Source organism: Macaca fascicularis, chromosome 14 (genome assembly GCF_037993035.2).
Source record: "Macaca fascicularis isolate 582-1 chromosome 14, T2T-MFA8v1.1".
NCBI classification, from domain to species: Eukaryota; Metazoa; Chordata; class Mammalia; order Primates; family Cercopithecidae; genus Macaca; species Macaca fascicularis.
In genome coordinates this window covers 89067016-89083038 of record NC_088388.1, presented here as the reverse complement: position 1 = coordinate 89083038, position 16023 = coordinate 89067016, and the positions used below count along the sequence as shown (strand labels likewise).

The 16023-nt window shown below is 36.8% G+C and overlaps 1 protein-coding gene across 13 annotated transcripts in view; it reads right to left on the bottom strand.

The window, feature by feature from the left end:
- NAALAD2 (N-acetylated alpha-linked acidic dipeptidase 2) overlaps nt 1-15783 on the bottom strand; it is a 55593-nt gene extending 39810 nt beyond the window's left edge. For 12 of the 13 annotated variants that reach the window (XR_012422774.1, XR_012422775.1, XR_012422776.1 and 9 more), the window contains exons 1-5: nt 15638-15783; nt 14792-14903; nt 2250-2436; nt 1805-1906; nt 304-429 (exon numbers count right to left, since the gene is read on the bottom strand). Coding sequence is in view for 3 of the 13 variants with exons in the window: in XM_065528845.2 (XP_065384917.1) it covers nt 304-429; nt 1805-1906; nt 2250-2436; nt 14792-14903; nt 15638-15719 (609 nt within the window). In the remaining 10 variants the exon portion in view is untranslated. The remainder of the gene's footprint in view (nt 1-303; nt 430-1804; nt 1907-2249; nt 2437-14791; nt 14904-15637) is intronic. The other variant, XM_005579339.5, reaches the window with a different exon arrangement.
- Nucleotides 15784-16023: the final 240 nt, after the last annotated feature.

Sequence of the window (16023 nt, the reverse complement as noted above, 5' to 3'; positions counted from 1 at the left end):
GGATAATGAAGTGGGTAATGCAGGGGAGCTCTTCATTTTTTACTTTATATAAATTTCCTTCAATTAAATTTCAAAAAGCAAATATTACTTTTGTAATAAAAATGATTAAAAAATAATTTTCTTTTCCAGGTATGTGAGAAAACATAAAAACATGAGTTTCTGTGTACCCATGGCAAATAGGAAAAAAAAGAAAGAAAAGAAATGTTTGAAAGCAATTTGGAAACTGAGAAGCAAGTTGGTCATTTACATTTACAGAATATATATATCCTCTCATTCTCTGTAGAAAAACAAATAATACTGTACTTTATTTCCTCTGAAGATTTTTCCATATCTTGCAATAACAATCTTCCCAGTACAGTTGATGCCCATCTCTCTTTCTAGTTTGAAAAAGTCTTCAGTGCGAGCATAGTTCACATATATAAGATCTCCCTATAGGGAAAAGAAAATATATATAATACTGCTAAAATTCAAGAAAAAAAACAAAAAATAAGTTTGCTTCACAATACTACATCATCAAAAGTGTTTCCTTTCTTTATTTGGGGAATAATAAACAGATCCACGGTAATTATGCAGATGTCATTAGAGAATCTGTTAAAATCCTGGAAAGGTTTTTTAAAATGACAATGTATAAGACTTATTTATTTATTTATTTATTATATTTGAGACGAAATTTCACTCTGTCATCCAGGCTGGAGTGCTGTGGTGCTGTCTCGGCTAACTGCAACCTCCTCCACCTCCTGAGTTCAAGCGATTCTGCCTCAACGACCAGAGTAGCTGTGATTACAGACACGCGCCACCATGCCCAGATAATTTTTGTATTTTTTAACAGTAGAGATGGGGTTTCACCATGTTGGCCAGTCTGGTCTTGAACTCCTGGCCTCCAATGATCTGCCCCCCCTCAGCCTCCCAAAGTGCTGGGATTACAGGTGTAAGCCACCGCACTCAGCCAGACATATTTAAACAGTGTATCCTGTGTTGAAGAAATTATCAGTGTATACTAAGCCACAGGGAATAGAGTAAATAAATGTCATTTTAAAGATCCTAACTATATTTATTTACTTTCCAACCATTGCATTACCTTAAGAACCTCTATAGTATGATCTATAACATCCTATCTATGAATCCATAAAAAATTCAAACTATTAACAATGGAAAGAAGCTTGTAAAAACACCTACTGCCGGCTGGGCGCGGTGGCTCACACCTGTAATCCCAGAACTTTGGGAGGCCGAGGCGAGCGGATCACCTGAGGTTGGGAGTTCGAGACTAGCCTGAACAACATAGAGAAACCCTGTCTCCACTAAAACAAAAAGTACAAAATTAGCCGGGCATAGCGGCGTGCACCTGTGGTCACAGCTACTCAGGAGGCTGAGGCAAGATAATTGCTTGAACCCGGGAGGCAGAGGTTGCAGTGAGCCGAGATTGCGCCACTGCACTCCAGCCTGGGTGACAACATCGAAACTCCGTCTCAAAAAAACAAAACAAAACAAAAACAAACAAAAACCACCTACTGCCTCACTGAATTAAAAGCGTGTTCAGCAGTTTCTTTGTTATTTCAAAGAGTGGCATCTGCTTCAGCAGGATCAGTTTTTAATGTATTTGTTTTGTTTCTTTTTTCTCTGGTGTTCTTTTCTATTTTATTATAATTTTTTTTAATTGGGGGATGAGGTTTTCATAGTACTGAATATCAAACAATAGATCAGCATGTATGATTCACCTAATTTCCTTGGTTTTAGTCCTCTATACAGATTTTATATAGCAAAAGAATCATTTAAAGACTTGGATTACAAATGTATTTTATTTTACCTCTGGCATGCCTTGGGCTGAGAAAGCATTATATGGTGGAACAATATTTGTAACATTCTCGTAGCCATCTGGTGTTGGTTCGAAGTATGATGTTTTGAAAATCTAGCAACAATTAGAACATGTCAAGTTGGAGAGAAAAATTCCAGATTATTATTAAGATATAATTCATTTTGCCTCCAAGTATATACTTCAGATTAAGCATCCTGGAACTAGGTTCTATAATTAAATAGAAAAATTACACTGACAACAATGAGAAAGAGCCTTATCATTATTATTGTCTTCCTAATAATAGAAACTGGCCTCAGAACTTAACACCATGTCAAACACATAATGGATACTGAATAATTCACTATTAAAAAATGTCTACTTTTACTTGACCCTACATTACAATCCACATAAAATAGTCAGATTGTAAAACATAAAAAGTACCAACAATTTCACATACCTCAGTTTCATGTTCATCCACAATCGCTATATAGTTGGCATTTGTCTCATTGGGGTAAGATAAGAGGACATCGTAATGAACCAACTTGGCTGAATCTAGTCCAAATTTCTTCCACTGGGTTTGGATTTCCTTGGCAAGCAACAAATTTTGTTCCGTTCCTGCCAGATGAGGAAGCTTTGTAAAAGAACTAAAATGAAAATAAAATATAGGAGGGAGTTAAAGACTATGCTCAGATGATGTGCCTAAAAACTACTCTAAATGCACTACTTATGCTTTGGGCATTAAGTTATTGTTCCTATATGACATATAAAAGAAACTTAGCTAATGTTACCAGTTTCTAGACAGGCCAATTTTTAAGTTATTTGTATACAACTGCAGTTTTCATATTATGCTTCCTCAGAAAAGAACACATTTCATGGTAGACACAATCAGCAGAGGCTCAGCTATGAGAAGACACCTGGAAGAACCTCATACTCCTATACTAACAATGTTCCTTTTTGCTGCTTGTCAGAGAACAGAGACATTTTGGGAAAAAAATTAGATCTTAATATTTCGCAGGGACCACTTGGGCACTTCCATGTTTAACTTATATGTTTCTACTGTTGATTGTATCATCTATGCAGCTGTTTATTGATCTCATTGATGTCAAAGTGCATGCATTTTTATTTTTAATATCCCGTTAGTGCTTAGTTCTTGCCTTTTACTCAAAAAGTACAGGCTTGCTGAATTTAATTTGGGCAGTGTTCTCTTGGTTCTGGATGTAAATGAGTTGTAACATTTAAGTGACCTCACAAACTTAGTTCTTAGTGAGATTTATTTTACTTGGGGTGAATATTTTTTTTTTTTTTTTTTTTTTTGAGACAGAGTCTTGCTCTGTAGCCCAGGCTGGAGTGCAGTGGCGCGATCTTGACCTGGGCTCACTGCAAACTCCGCCTCCCGGGTTCACGCCATTCTCCTGCCTCAGCCTCCTGAGTAGCTGGGACTACAGGCGCCCGCCACCGCACCCGGCTAATTTTTTATATTTTTAGTAGAGACAGGGTTTCACCGTGGTCTCGATCTCCTGACCTCGTGATTCGCCCGCCTCGGCCTCCCAAAGTGCTGGCATTTCAAACGTGAGCCACCGCGCCCGGCCGAATAATATTTTTAAAGTCCCTGGCCGGGCGTGGTGGCTGACACCTGTAATCCCGGCACTTTGGGAGGCCGAGAAGGGTGGATCAACTGAAGTCAGGAGTTCAACACCAGCCTGGCCAACATAGTGAAACCCCGTCTCTACCAAAAATACAAAAAATTAGCCAGGCTTCGTGGCAGGTGATTGTAATCCCAGCTACTTGGGAGGTCAAGGCAGGAGAATTGCTTGAATCTAGGAGGTGGAGGTTGCAGTGAGCCGAGATCATGCCAATGCACTCCAGCCTGGGTGACGAAGTGAGACTATGTCCCAAAAAAAAAAAAAAATAAAAAAAAATAAAGTCCCCCACCATCAGTAGAACAAAAATAAACCCTTTTTTAATTTTTTTTTTTGGTTAACCAGACGACAGCCACAAAATATATGGTAGTAGAGGGAAATTAACATGCACTGAAAACCTGTTGTATGACCAGCACTCTACAGTCACTTTCATATGTGTTTTCTCATTTAATCATCACAATCCTTCTTCCATCATCCCCATTTTGCAAATGAGGATACTGACAGAGTGGCTGAATAATCTACTCATAATTTTACAGCTAATAAATGCTGGAACTGGAATCCAAAATTTTAGTTATCTGATCTTGAGAAATAGTGATATTTCTAAATAATTCATCTGCTCTTATTACCCATGTGCTTAAAATTCTTCTACAACTCCCTGTACCCCGCATTAGAAAGTTCACACTCTAACATGGCATCTAAAGCACTTTTGGGTTAGGTCCTCTCTTCTGTCTTTTCAGATTAATTTCCCTTCACTCTCTTATAAACTTTTCTGCTCTCTGTCACTGAGTATACTTAATTTTCTCATAAAGTGATTATGATCTTTAATACTTTTTAGCCTTTGCACAATGTCTTATCTCAGCCAAAAATATTGTCCCATCTACCTGACTCTCCCTCTATTACCACTTCTAATCATTCTCCTTTCTTATCTCCAAACTATTAATCATCCATAAGGACTCTTCAAGCATCATCTTCTCTGAGAAGATGTCCTTCTCTATATCATAAAATGAAAACTGCAGGTATCAGATGTTTAATTTCATAATATATTTATTTTTAAAAAGTACAAATGTGTTCAGATGGAAGTTATTTTATATGTATAGGAATAAATAAGTAAAACAGAGACATTTAATTTCTAATTTATACAATTCATTATTTTAGTTTCTGCAAAGAGCAGATATGATTCTTGTAATTAGAAAAAAAAATACTTATTTCTTTAAATTAGGAGGAAGGATTAGCCATGAACTTTTTTGCCTCCCATATTTTCAAGAACCCCCTGAAATGAAATAGAGAAGTACAGAACAAGAGTAGGAAGGTATAACATCCTTTATTTTATATCAGAATTTCTCCGTATGGTCCCAAGATGGGCATTACAGCTTCAGGCATACATATTCACCCAGTAACTTCAGGAGAAACAAGTACAAACTAGAATAACTATTCCTTCTTTTGTGTTTAACAAAGGAACATTTTTGTAGAAGATCTTAGCTAAGTTTTTATCTCATTTCATTAGGCAAAATAGGGTCATTTACCCCTTTTCAAACCAATCAAGAGATTCCTGGGCTGGGAAGAAGGTAACCTTTACTGAACACATATCCTCCTGAGGGAGGGAGAACACTCACAGTTGAGGCTCTGTTAATAAGAAAGTGGCTGGGAGAAATAAAATTGTTCCCACATTTAAGCCCTTTAACTCAATCTCCAAGCCCTCCTTTGCCTTCCAAACTCCTCTGCTGTGTTCATTAACCCTTTAGATCTGCAATCAACAATTCGCCTATATCTTCAGCACCTTCTCTGAATGTTTCCCTGACCTCCTTGTCTTTCTTTCCTTTCTTTTTTTTTTTTTTAATTTGTTTTTCCAGGTGGAGTTTTGCTTTTGTTGCCCAGGCTGGAGTGCAGTGGTACGATCTCGGCTTACTGCAACCTCTGCCTCCCAGGTTCAAGCGATTCTCCCACCTCAGCCTCCTGAGTAGCTGGGATTACAGGTGCACGTCACCATGCCCAGCTAATTTTTTGTATTTTTAGTAGAGGTGGGGTTTCATTATGTTGGACAGGCTGGTCTCAAACTTCTGACCTCAGGTGATCCACTGTCCTCGGCCTCCCAAAGTGCAGGGATTACAGGCATGAGCCACCATGCCCAGCCAACCTCCTTGTCTTAACTGGTTTCCTCTGAGGACTCTGCTCACCTGCAGGCTTTTTATTTCCCATGACCCCACATATCTCATGACTAAAGTTCAGCTAGGAGGCCTTCTTACTCTCCACTGGCTCTTTCAAATATATCTCTTTCTTCTTCTTTCCAAACTAACAGCTTTTTTGAAGCTTACACCAAAAGTCACCACCCACTACACCTTCTAGGCACTGTCATCTACAAAACTTTAGGTCACGCCTCTTCATTCATTAAAGTTGGGGGCCCCTAATATGCTGTATTTCCCACTATCTCTGTTCTTGTCATCATTCTTGGTGTGTAATTTTTGTATTTGGTTGGATGCAAAAGAAAAAACAACACCAACAAGATATTTAATCATCATGAAAACCATTCAAAGATTGCTTATCAACCTATGCATAATCCCAGCACTTTGGGAGGCCAAGGCGGGTGGATCACCTGAGGTCAGGAGTTTGAGACCAGCCTGGTCAACATCTCTACTAAAAGTACAAAAACTAGCCGGGTGTGGTGGTGGGAGCCTGTAATCCCAGCTACTCAGGAGGCTGAGACAGGAGAATCGTTTGAACCCGGGAGGTGGAGGTTGCAGGGAGCCGAGATTGTGCCACTGCACTCCAGTCTGGGCAACAGGGCAAGAGTCTGTGTCAAAAAAAAAAAAAAAAAAAAAAAAAAAAACCTCCGCCATCCTACTGCTACTGCATTGCATGAGCTATATATAGATTGAGTCTCTCTTCAAGTGATGTTCATTCCTACTCATTATTTTCCTTGTATCACCAAAAAAGCACCCCAAAACAGACATTTTGAACTAACCTCTTGATATCTGATGTGCCTTGATAATAAATAGCTAAAATTGAATAAGAACATTATAGCTGATTTATTCCTCATTACAATAGCTCTCTTAAGTTCATCCATAGACACTAACATGGAACCTTGTGATCTCATCACCCATCTGTTGTTACAGCACAGATGGGTAGAAAATAGAGACACTACTCAACTTATGGTGAGGTTATGTCCCTATAAACCCACTGAAAGTCAAAAATACTACTAAATTGAAAATGCATTTAATACCCTGATAAATCCATCATAAAGTTGAAAAATTCTAAATCAAACAGTCATAAGTCAGGGATTGTCTGTTAACTGCAGTGTATGTACTTCACTGGGTGTATTTGTCTGTAGGGTTTAACTGGAGTATTGGAAGAAAAGAAGAGAAAGAATGGTGCAGAAAGATATTTTAAGAAATAATAAACGAGACCTTCCTAAAATAATGGAAGACATAAATTTACATTGTCAAGAAGCTCAGAGAGCCCAAACACGCTAAATTTAAAGAAAACTATACCTAGACACGTAGTAAAACTGCTGAAAATCAAAGACAAAAATGATACATGTTATATGATTTAATGACTAAACTTCTCATAGGATGACAGCAGCTAGAAGACAGTGAAACATTTAAAGTTCTGAAAACTTCATGTGTGTTGGCAGAGTCAACCCAGAATTCTATATTCAGGAAAAATATGATGGGAATAAAGTTGAAGTAAAGAATTTTATGGATGAAGAAAAACTAAGAATTTGTCACCATCAGAATCCACATTACAGGAAATACTTAAGGAAGTTATTCAGACTCAACAGAAATAGCACAGGGCAACCTAAATCTTCAGAAACAAATCAAAAGCATCAAAAAGGATAAATATCTAAGAAACATGAAATACTAATTTTAACTTTAATTGGTTTACAATACATATAAATGTTCGAAGAAAAAATATAACATTAATATAGCATTTTTTGAGGTTTATATTTAATGTCTGTATGATACATATGACAGCTACTTCATAAAGGATGGTGGAGGAGAGAGTAAATGGACATACACAAGTGTGAGTTTCTCCATTTTATATTAAGTGACACAGTAGTAAATTTAAGCATGCAGTGAAACATTATAGATGTGTAATATAACCTTTAGAGTATCCACTAAAAAGTATAGCTAAAGAGGTATAGCCAAAAGATAAATTGAAATAAAATAAAATTTCATATATTTTCCCCACTATCAAAAAGTCAGAAAATGAGTAAAGGTACAGAAAGAAAACAGAAGACAAACCATAAAGTGGCAGACTTAAGTTTAATTATATCGATCAATAACTATATTGTATGTTAGTGGACTAAACACTCACAAGGCAGAGATTACCAGAGTGGACAAAAAAGCAAATATCTATTATATGTTGCCCACAGAGGGCATACTTAAATTAAGGTTACAAAAATGGATAAAACAGCAAGTGACAACTGTGTTCTCTCTATAGAGGGTACATTTTAATTCTAATGAAAGTGAGAGTTAAAAGTAAGTAGATGGAAGAAGACATCCTATATAAACATAAGTATTAGAAGGCTGACATGGCTCCATTCATATGAAATAAAATAGATTTTAAAACGTTATTACTAAAGATAATGGAGCACATTTCATAAAAATAAAAGGTCATCTGTTTTGAACACATAACAACATCCATGTGTATATGCCTAATGAATGAGTCTCAGAATACATAGAGCAAAAACTGACCAAATTAATGGGACAAATAGACAATTTCATATTCATGGAGAAAACTATAACATGCCTCTGGATTAAATTTGACCCCCTCCTAAATTAGTAAAGAAATAAAGGAATTACCTAACAACCAGCTAAAAAAGAAAAATCATATGATCATATTAATTGATACAGAAAACGCCCTTGGCAAAATTCAACACTCATTCATGAAAAAAACCCTCAGCAGTCTTGGAATAGAGAGGAGCTTTCTTGACAAAGAGCATCAACAAAATACCGACAGCTACATCATACTTAATAGTGAAACTAAATCTTTCTCCTTAAGATCAGAAAAAAGAAAAGAATGTCCATTCTTACTACTCTTATTCAACAGAGTAATGGAAGTTCCAGTCAGCACAAAGAGGCAACTTTTCTTAAAAAAGTAAAAGGCATACAGATAAGAAAGTAAAAAGAAATGAAACGTTTCCTTTTTGAAGATGACATTATTGTCTACATAGAAAATTCCAATGAATCTACAAGAAACAAACCAAAACAAACAAACAAACAAACAAATCAAACTCTTTCCCACCTTCCAGCCAAGTCCAGTGGCTCACACTTGTAATCCCAGAACTTTAGGAGGCCAAGGTGGGAGGATCGCTTCACCCCAGGAGTTTGAAACCAGCCTGGGAAATATGGCAAGACTCTGTCTCAGAAAACACCCCCAAAATCAAAATAAACAAACAGACAAAACCTCCTTAGAGTTCAGCAAGGTCACAGGATGCAACATCAATACACAAACGCAGCTGTATTTCTATATGCTAACAACAGAGTATGTGGAAAGTGAAATTAAAACACAATATAATTTGCATTTGCTCCAAAGAAAATGAAATACTTAGATGTAAATCTAACAAAGCATATAACGCATCTGCTTAATGCAAATTACAAAACGCTGATAAAAGAAAGATGATCTACAATTGGAAACATACCATGTTCATGTAATAGAAGACTGGACATAGAAAAAATGTCAATAATTCCCAAATTGTTCTATAGGATTAATGCAATTCCTATCAAAACCCCACCAATAGTTTTTTAGACAAATACGTGTTTATTATATATTTTAAATGAAAAGTAAGAGATATAGCATAGCTACAATAACAGTTTAAAAGAATAAGGTAAGAGGAATCATTCTATGTTTTGTTAAAAATCTACTATATCACTTTAATAATCAGGACAGCATGGTACTGGATCAATCGGACAGAATATAAAACTCAGAAACAGAATAAGACTCTGTCTCTACAAAAGAGAGAATCTAGAAATAGACTCACACAAATAAGCCCCATCAATTCTTAACAAAGGTGCAAAAGCAATTAAATGAAAGAAGGGTAACATTTTAACAAATGGTGATAGAGCAACTGGATATTCTCAAGCCAAAGAATAAACTCAACCTAAACCTTTCCTTATGTACAAAATAACTCAAAATAGTTCAGAAACTTTAATGTAAAAGGTAAATTCTAAACCTTTGGGGGAAAAAAGAAGACAAAATTGGTCAAAGGCCAGATCAAAGAGTTCTTAGATATGAACCCAAAAGCATGATCCAAAAGAGCAAAATTGATAAATTAAACCTCATCAAAATAAGGTTTTAACTTCTGATCTGCAAATAAGGGTGGACAAACAGACAAATTACAGACTGGAAAAAAATATTTGTTCATTGCATTTCCAACAAAAGACTTATATCTAGAGTAGAGTTGACCCTTGAAACGACATAGGGTTGAACAGCATGGGTCCACTTCTATATGATTTTTTTCCAATAAATATATTGGAAATTTTTTTGAGATTTGCAGCAATTTTTAAAAAACTCATAAATGAACCACATAGCCTAGAAATATTAAAAAAGTAAGAAGAGGTTTGTCATGAATGCATGAAGTACATGTAAATAATATCTATTTTATTATTTACTATTTTAAAATAACATTAATCTATTATAAAAAGTTAAAATGTATCAAAACCTATTCATACACTTACAGACTACATGGTGCCATTTGCAGTCTAGAGAAATGTAAACAAACATAAAGATACAATATAAAATCATAATTATGTAAAATTAACTGTAATACATTGTGTACTACAGTAATACTTTTGTAGCCACAGCTTATTGCTCTTGCAGTGAGCTCCTGTGGTGACTATCTGCTTAAACCACCGTGTGATGCTAATCATCTCCCTAATCATCACTACGTGAACAGTTTCTTTCTCCAGTAAATGGCTTATGGCAGTTTTTTAAAAAAAAGATCTCTCATGGTTCTCATGTAGTTCTCACTGTGTTTAGTACAACACTGTAAACCTTGAATAACACCATGGGATCCATACAAAGCGCCACTAATGATACATTACAAGAAAAAGATGAATTGCTTGGTATACCATAGACTGAGGTCTGCAGCTGTGATTGCCCTCCGTTTTCAAGATAAATCCGGCATAAGGACTAATGTTAAAAAAAAAAAAAAAAGGAAAAATTTATGAAACAGTCATGGTAGCTGTGCAACAAATGTGAAAACCTCGTACTTTTGCAAATTACCTTTTTCTCTTGTATTGAAAATGTAGCTTTTATGTGGGTATAGGATTGCTATAAGAAAGGCATATCTATAGACTCTAATTAATGTGATTTGAGAAAAAGCAAAGTCATTCTATGATCATTTAAAGCAAAAGAAAGGTAAAGGTGGAGAATCATATGCCTGCAAAAGATGGTTTGATAAATTTAGAAAGAAGATTAACTTCTAAAGGAGGAGCAGCTTCTGCTCACCAAGAGGCAGTAGACAAGTTCTCAGATGACATGAAGAAAATTACTGAGGAGAAAGGATATCTGCCTGAACAGGTTTTTTAATGCAAATGAAAGTGCCCTATTCTGGGGGTGGAGGGGGATGCTACAAAGGATATTTATGACTAACGAAGAGATGTAAGCACTGAGATTTAAGGCAGGAAGGGATAGGGGAATTCTACTGTTTTGTGCAAATGCAGTTGGGTTTATGATAAGGACTGCCCTTATCTATGAAGCTGCTAACCCCCAAGCCTTGAAGGGAAAAGATAAACACCAGCTTTCAGTGTTTTGGTTGTACAACAAGAAGGCCTGGACAACAGAAACCCATGTTCTAGACTGATTCCACCCATACTTTGTTCCTGCAGTCATGAAATACCTTGCCGGGAAGGGTCTGCCTTTTAAAGTTCTTTTGGTGTTGGAAGACACCTCTGGCTACCCAGAAACCCTGAGATCAAGTAGTCTACTTGCCCCCAAACACATCTCTCTAATTTGCCCCCTAGATCAAGGCATCATAATAAGAACCTTTAAGGCTCATTGCACTCTATTGAAAGGATTGTCAGTCCTATGGAAGAGAACCCCGACAGAACATCATGAAATTCTGGAAGAATTAACACCATTGAAGATGCCATCGTTGTTATAGAAAATACTGTGAAAGCCATCAAGCCCAATACAATAAATTCCTGCTAAAGAAAACTGTGTGCAGATGTTGTACATGACTTCACAGGATTGATGACAGAGCCAAACAAGGTAATCATGAAAGAGATTGTGAATATGGCAAAAAAAAAAAAAAAAAGTAAAAAAGGTTGAGGGATGAAGGGTTTCATGTTAGTAATCTTTGAAAAATTCAAAGGTAGTAGACACCAGAAAAATTAACAGAAGATGATTTGATGGAGATGAGTACTTCTAAACCAGTACCAGATGATGAGGAACAAGACAGAAGCAGCAATGCCAGAAAACAAGATGACATTAGACAATCTGGCAGAAGGTTTTCCATTGTTCAAGACTGCTTTTGACTTCTTTTACAAAATGGTCCTTTATATGATACGGGCACTAAAACTAAAGCAAATTCTGGAAGAAGAACTGGTGGTATATAAAAATATGTTTACAGAAAAGAAAAAGTAAAAAACAGACATGATGTCTAAGAGTTAAATGGAATGTGACTGCCTTTCCTGCCTCCCCTTCTCTAATTTCTCTGCCTCTGCCATCCTTGAGACAGCAAGACCAACCCCTCCTCTTCCTCCTCCTCCTTAGCCTACTCAATATGAAGACTGTGTGAAGACCTTTATGAATATCTACATTCACTTAATGAATAGTAAATGATTTTTCTCTTTCTTATGATTTGCTTAATATAATTTTATTTTTTCTAGCTTACTTTATTGTAAGAATACAGCATATATTACATATACAAAATACATGTTAATTGTCTATGTTATTGCTAAGGTCACTAGTAGGCTATTAATAGTTAAGTTTTGGGGGAGTTAAAAGTTATATGTGGATTTTTGACTGCGTGGGGGGGTCAGCATCCTATGCCCACATTATTCAAGAGTCCATTCCATATAAAGAACTCTAAAAACTCCATTGGGGGGTTGGGAATGGTGGCTCATGCTTATAATCCTAGCACTTTGAGAGGGTGAGGTGGGTGGGTCACTTGAGCTCAAGAGTTCGAGACCAGCCTGGGCAAAATAATGAGACCCTGTCTCTACCAATCACAACAACAACAAAAATAAACAAATAAATAAAAATTAAAAAATTAGCTGCGTGTGGTGATGCATGTCTGTAGTCCCAGCTACTTAGGAGGCTGAGGTGGGAGAACCCCTTGAGCCTAGGACATGGAGGTTGCAGTGAGTTGAGATCGCACCACTGTACTCCAGCCTGGGTGATGGAGTGAGACTCTGTCTCAAAACAACAACAACAACAACAACAAACAAAAAACTCCACAGGGAGAAAACAATATATATCTAAATAGAAAATAAGCCAAAGCTGTGAATAGACTTCTAAATTTATTTCTTCATTTTTAAATTTTATGGCTACCTACTACTTGTACACATGTATAGGGTATATGTGATATCTTGATACAAGCATACAATAAGTAATGATCAAATCAGGGTAATTAGGATATCTATCACCTCAAACATTTATCATTTCTTTGAGCTCGGAACATTTCAAGTGCACTCTAGTTATTTTGAAATATATGATAAATTATTGTTAACTACAGTTGCCCTATTGTTCTACGTAATACTAAGTCTTATTCCTTCTATCTAACTGTATTTTTGTACCCATTGAACCAACCTCTCAGTATCATCCACCCTCCTCACTACCCTTCCAGTTTCTGGTAACCATCATTCTATTCTCTATCTCCATGAGATCAATTTTTTTTAGCTCCCACATATGAGTTAGATCATGCAATATGTATCTTTCTGTGCCTGGCTTATTTCACTTAACATAATGACATTTAGTTCCGTTCATGTTGCTACAAATGATAGGATTTTTTTCTTTTTTATGCTGAGTAATAATCCATCCTGTATATACACCATAATATTTCTTGATGGAAGTTGATCATCAAGTTGATTCGGTATCTTGGCTATTGTGAATACTGCTGTGATAAACATCGGAGTGCGCATATCTCTTTGGACTACTGATTTCCTTACTTTGGGGTAGAAATGCAAAATGATGCAACCACTTTTCACTTACCTTAGGCATTTTCTTAAAAAGTTAAACTTATGCTTATCATCAAACTCAATCATTTCTAGAGAAATAAAACCACTTTTCCACAGAAAGACTTGTAAACATCTGTTCACAGCAGCTTTATTCACAATAGTCAAAAACTATAATCAACCCAAATTTCCATCAACTACACATTGCAGTATATCCATACAATGGAATTCTAGTCAGCAATAAAAATAATGAACTACTAATACATGCAACAATCTAGATGAATCTCAAAATCATTATTCTGAGTAAAAGAAGCTAGATACAAAAGAGTATGTAGTATATGATTCCATTTAAATAAGATTCTAGAAAATGCAAATGAATCTCCAGTGACATAAAATTTATTAGTGATTGCCTAGTGCCAGAGATGGAGGGGGGTGGGGGATAAACAGCAAAGGGCATAATGGAATATTTTTGTAGCATGATGGAGGAGGTGGTTGGTTCACTATAGCATACATCTGTCACAACTCTCAAATTGTAGGGTTTATAGGGATGCAGTTTCTTTTATGTAAATTATACTTCACTAATGTTGATTTTTTAAAAAACACCGATTTGAAAGAGTCTGAATACAGAAATAAATACTATGGCCATTGTTCTTAAGGAGTTTATGATCACTCCCCCGATTTCCACTGTTTTTCATGGTTAGAAGCTAGAGGATTTGCAATGACTCTTTCTGGTTTCATTTTGTCTTATTTGTAAACAACAAACTTATTTATACCTGCAAGATGGGATAAAGGTTTAACTTTTGGCAGACAGAATCAGACACTTGGATCACTTTTCCACTAAATCACTTAGTCAACCAGAATCTAACTTTCTCTGACAGAATATGGTATCTAAAATATTGCTGATTAAAACCCAGGCACTGATGAACAAAGAATAACATTCAGTTAGATCTAAAGTTACATGAAGTTGAAACATCTCTCAATAAGCCAACCAGATACTTTGTGTTATGTAAAGTTAGGGAAGACCTACTTTTATAACATTCTAACAGATTTCACCCCAAGAGTGGTTTAAAGAGACATTAAAAAAAAAATAAATAAATAAACATAAACATAAGTTGATGACCAATATTGTAATTTCACACAGAGAAGACTGTCCTCATGCATATAACCAGTTATAACATGCTTCTCACTGTGATATTTTAAACATGAGTTTTAAGATCAAATATGTAAAAAAAAAAAAAACTCACCGAAGAAATGATTTGATGTTTTCAGCTTTCATTTCGGATACCAGTTCCCACCTTATACTTTGATGATAGCGCACAGAAGGGGTTGTTTCTTTGAGAGGCTTAATAAACCAGCCTGAGGGGAAAAAAAAATGCACAAACACACAAACATCCACAAAATCACTTTGACTTTATTAAAACTAGAAGCCATCCCTCTCTCCTTCCCCCCAAAAAGTCTTTATCTGACAAATAGGTCCTGGTGGGCTTTAAAAAATAATGTTCATATTAAATGCAGAAAACCTATCAATAAATTCTGATATGTAATATAATTTTGAGATGCTTAAAAGGAGTTTTTTTTAAGGGAAGCCCTTTCATTTTCTCACGTTATGCATGAAGGCATGGCTTTTCTTGTTCTTCCCTGAGTATCTAGTCCCTGACACATAGGGAACATTCCACACATATTTATTTAAATATAGAGCAGGGTTTTTGTTTTGTTTTGTTTTGTTTTGTTTCGTTTTGCTTAGCTTTGCTTTTAGCGCTGCCCGCATTAGTTGACAGTTTTGACTCACTAATGTTGCCTGGAAATAAAATGATTTTTTTCATCCCTGCAGACAGTGACAGCTCTAGGTTGTCTTTAGTGAACTCAGTGAACATTTAATAAATTTGAATTTCAAGCACATTTTGTCTATTAGGAAGCCCAAAATACGTTCCGTCTGGTTTCCAGTTTTGCTGAAATTTGCAGTTTATCGTATCTAGCCCAGTGGGTCAGGGCTAGCGCACAGCCCAGTGTCTTCCAGCTCCAGGATTTCTCCCTTTATCTCTGCAGAATCACGAGCCTCGGAGTAAGGGGAAAGTGTTTCGTTCACTTACCCACCATAAACCCCACCAGGAAAGATGCCAGCGCAGCAGTCAAGCACATCCAAAGGTATAGATGGCCCCTGGACTTCGCCATGGCTTCTTGAGGGCTGAGCTTGGGGCGCCTACTACCTTCGCGAGCCTCGGGGCTGCAGAGAAACAGAGAGCGCGCGGGCAGGAGCCTGTGAGCGCGGCGTGGCCTCCGCTGACCTTCGCAAGGCCGCGCCTCCGCCCTCCCCGCCAGTCCCGAGACAACGAAAACAAGGCAGCGCCGAGCTCCTCCGGGTCCCTGTGGTCCCCGGGGGCCCTGGAGGGGAGAGAGGAAGCCCTGCCGAGGGAGGAGGCATTCTTCCTGTTGGCGGGCGACTTCCATTCTGTGAATCCCGCAGTAACCCGGACAT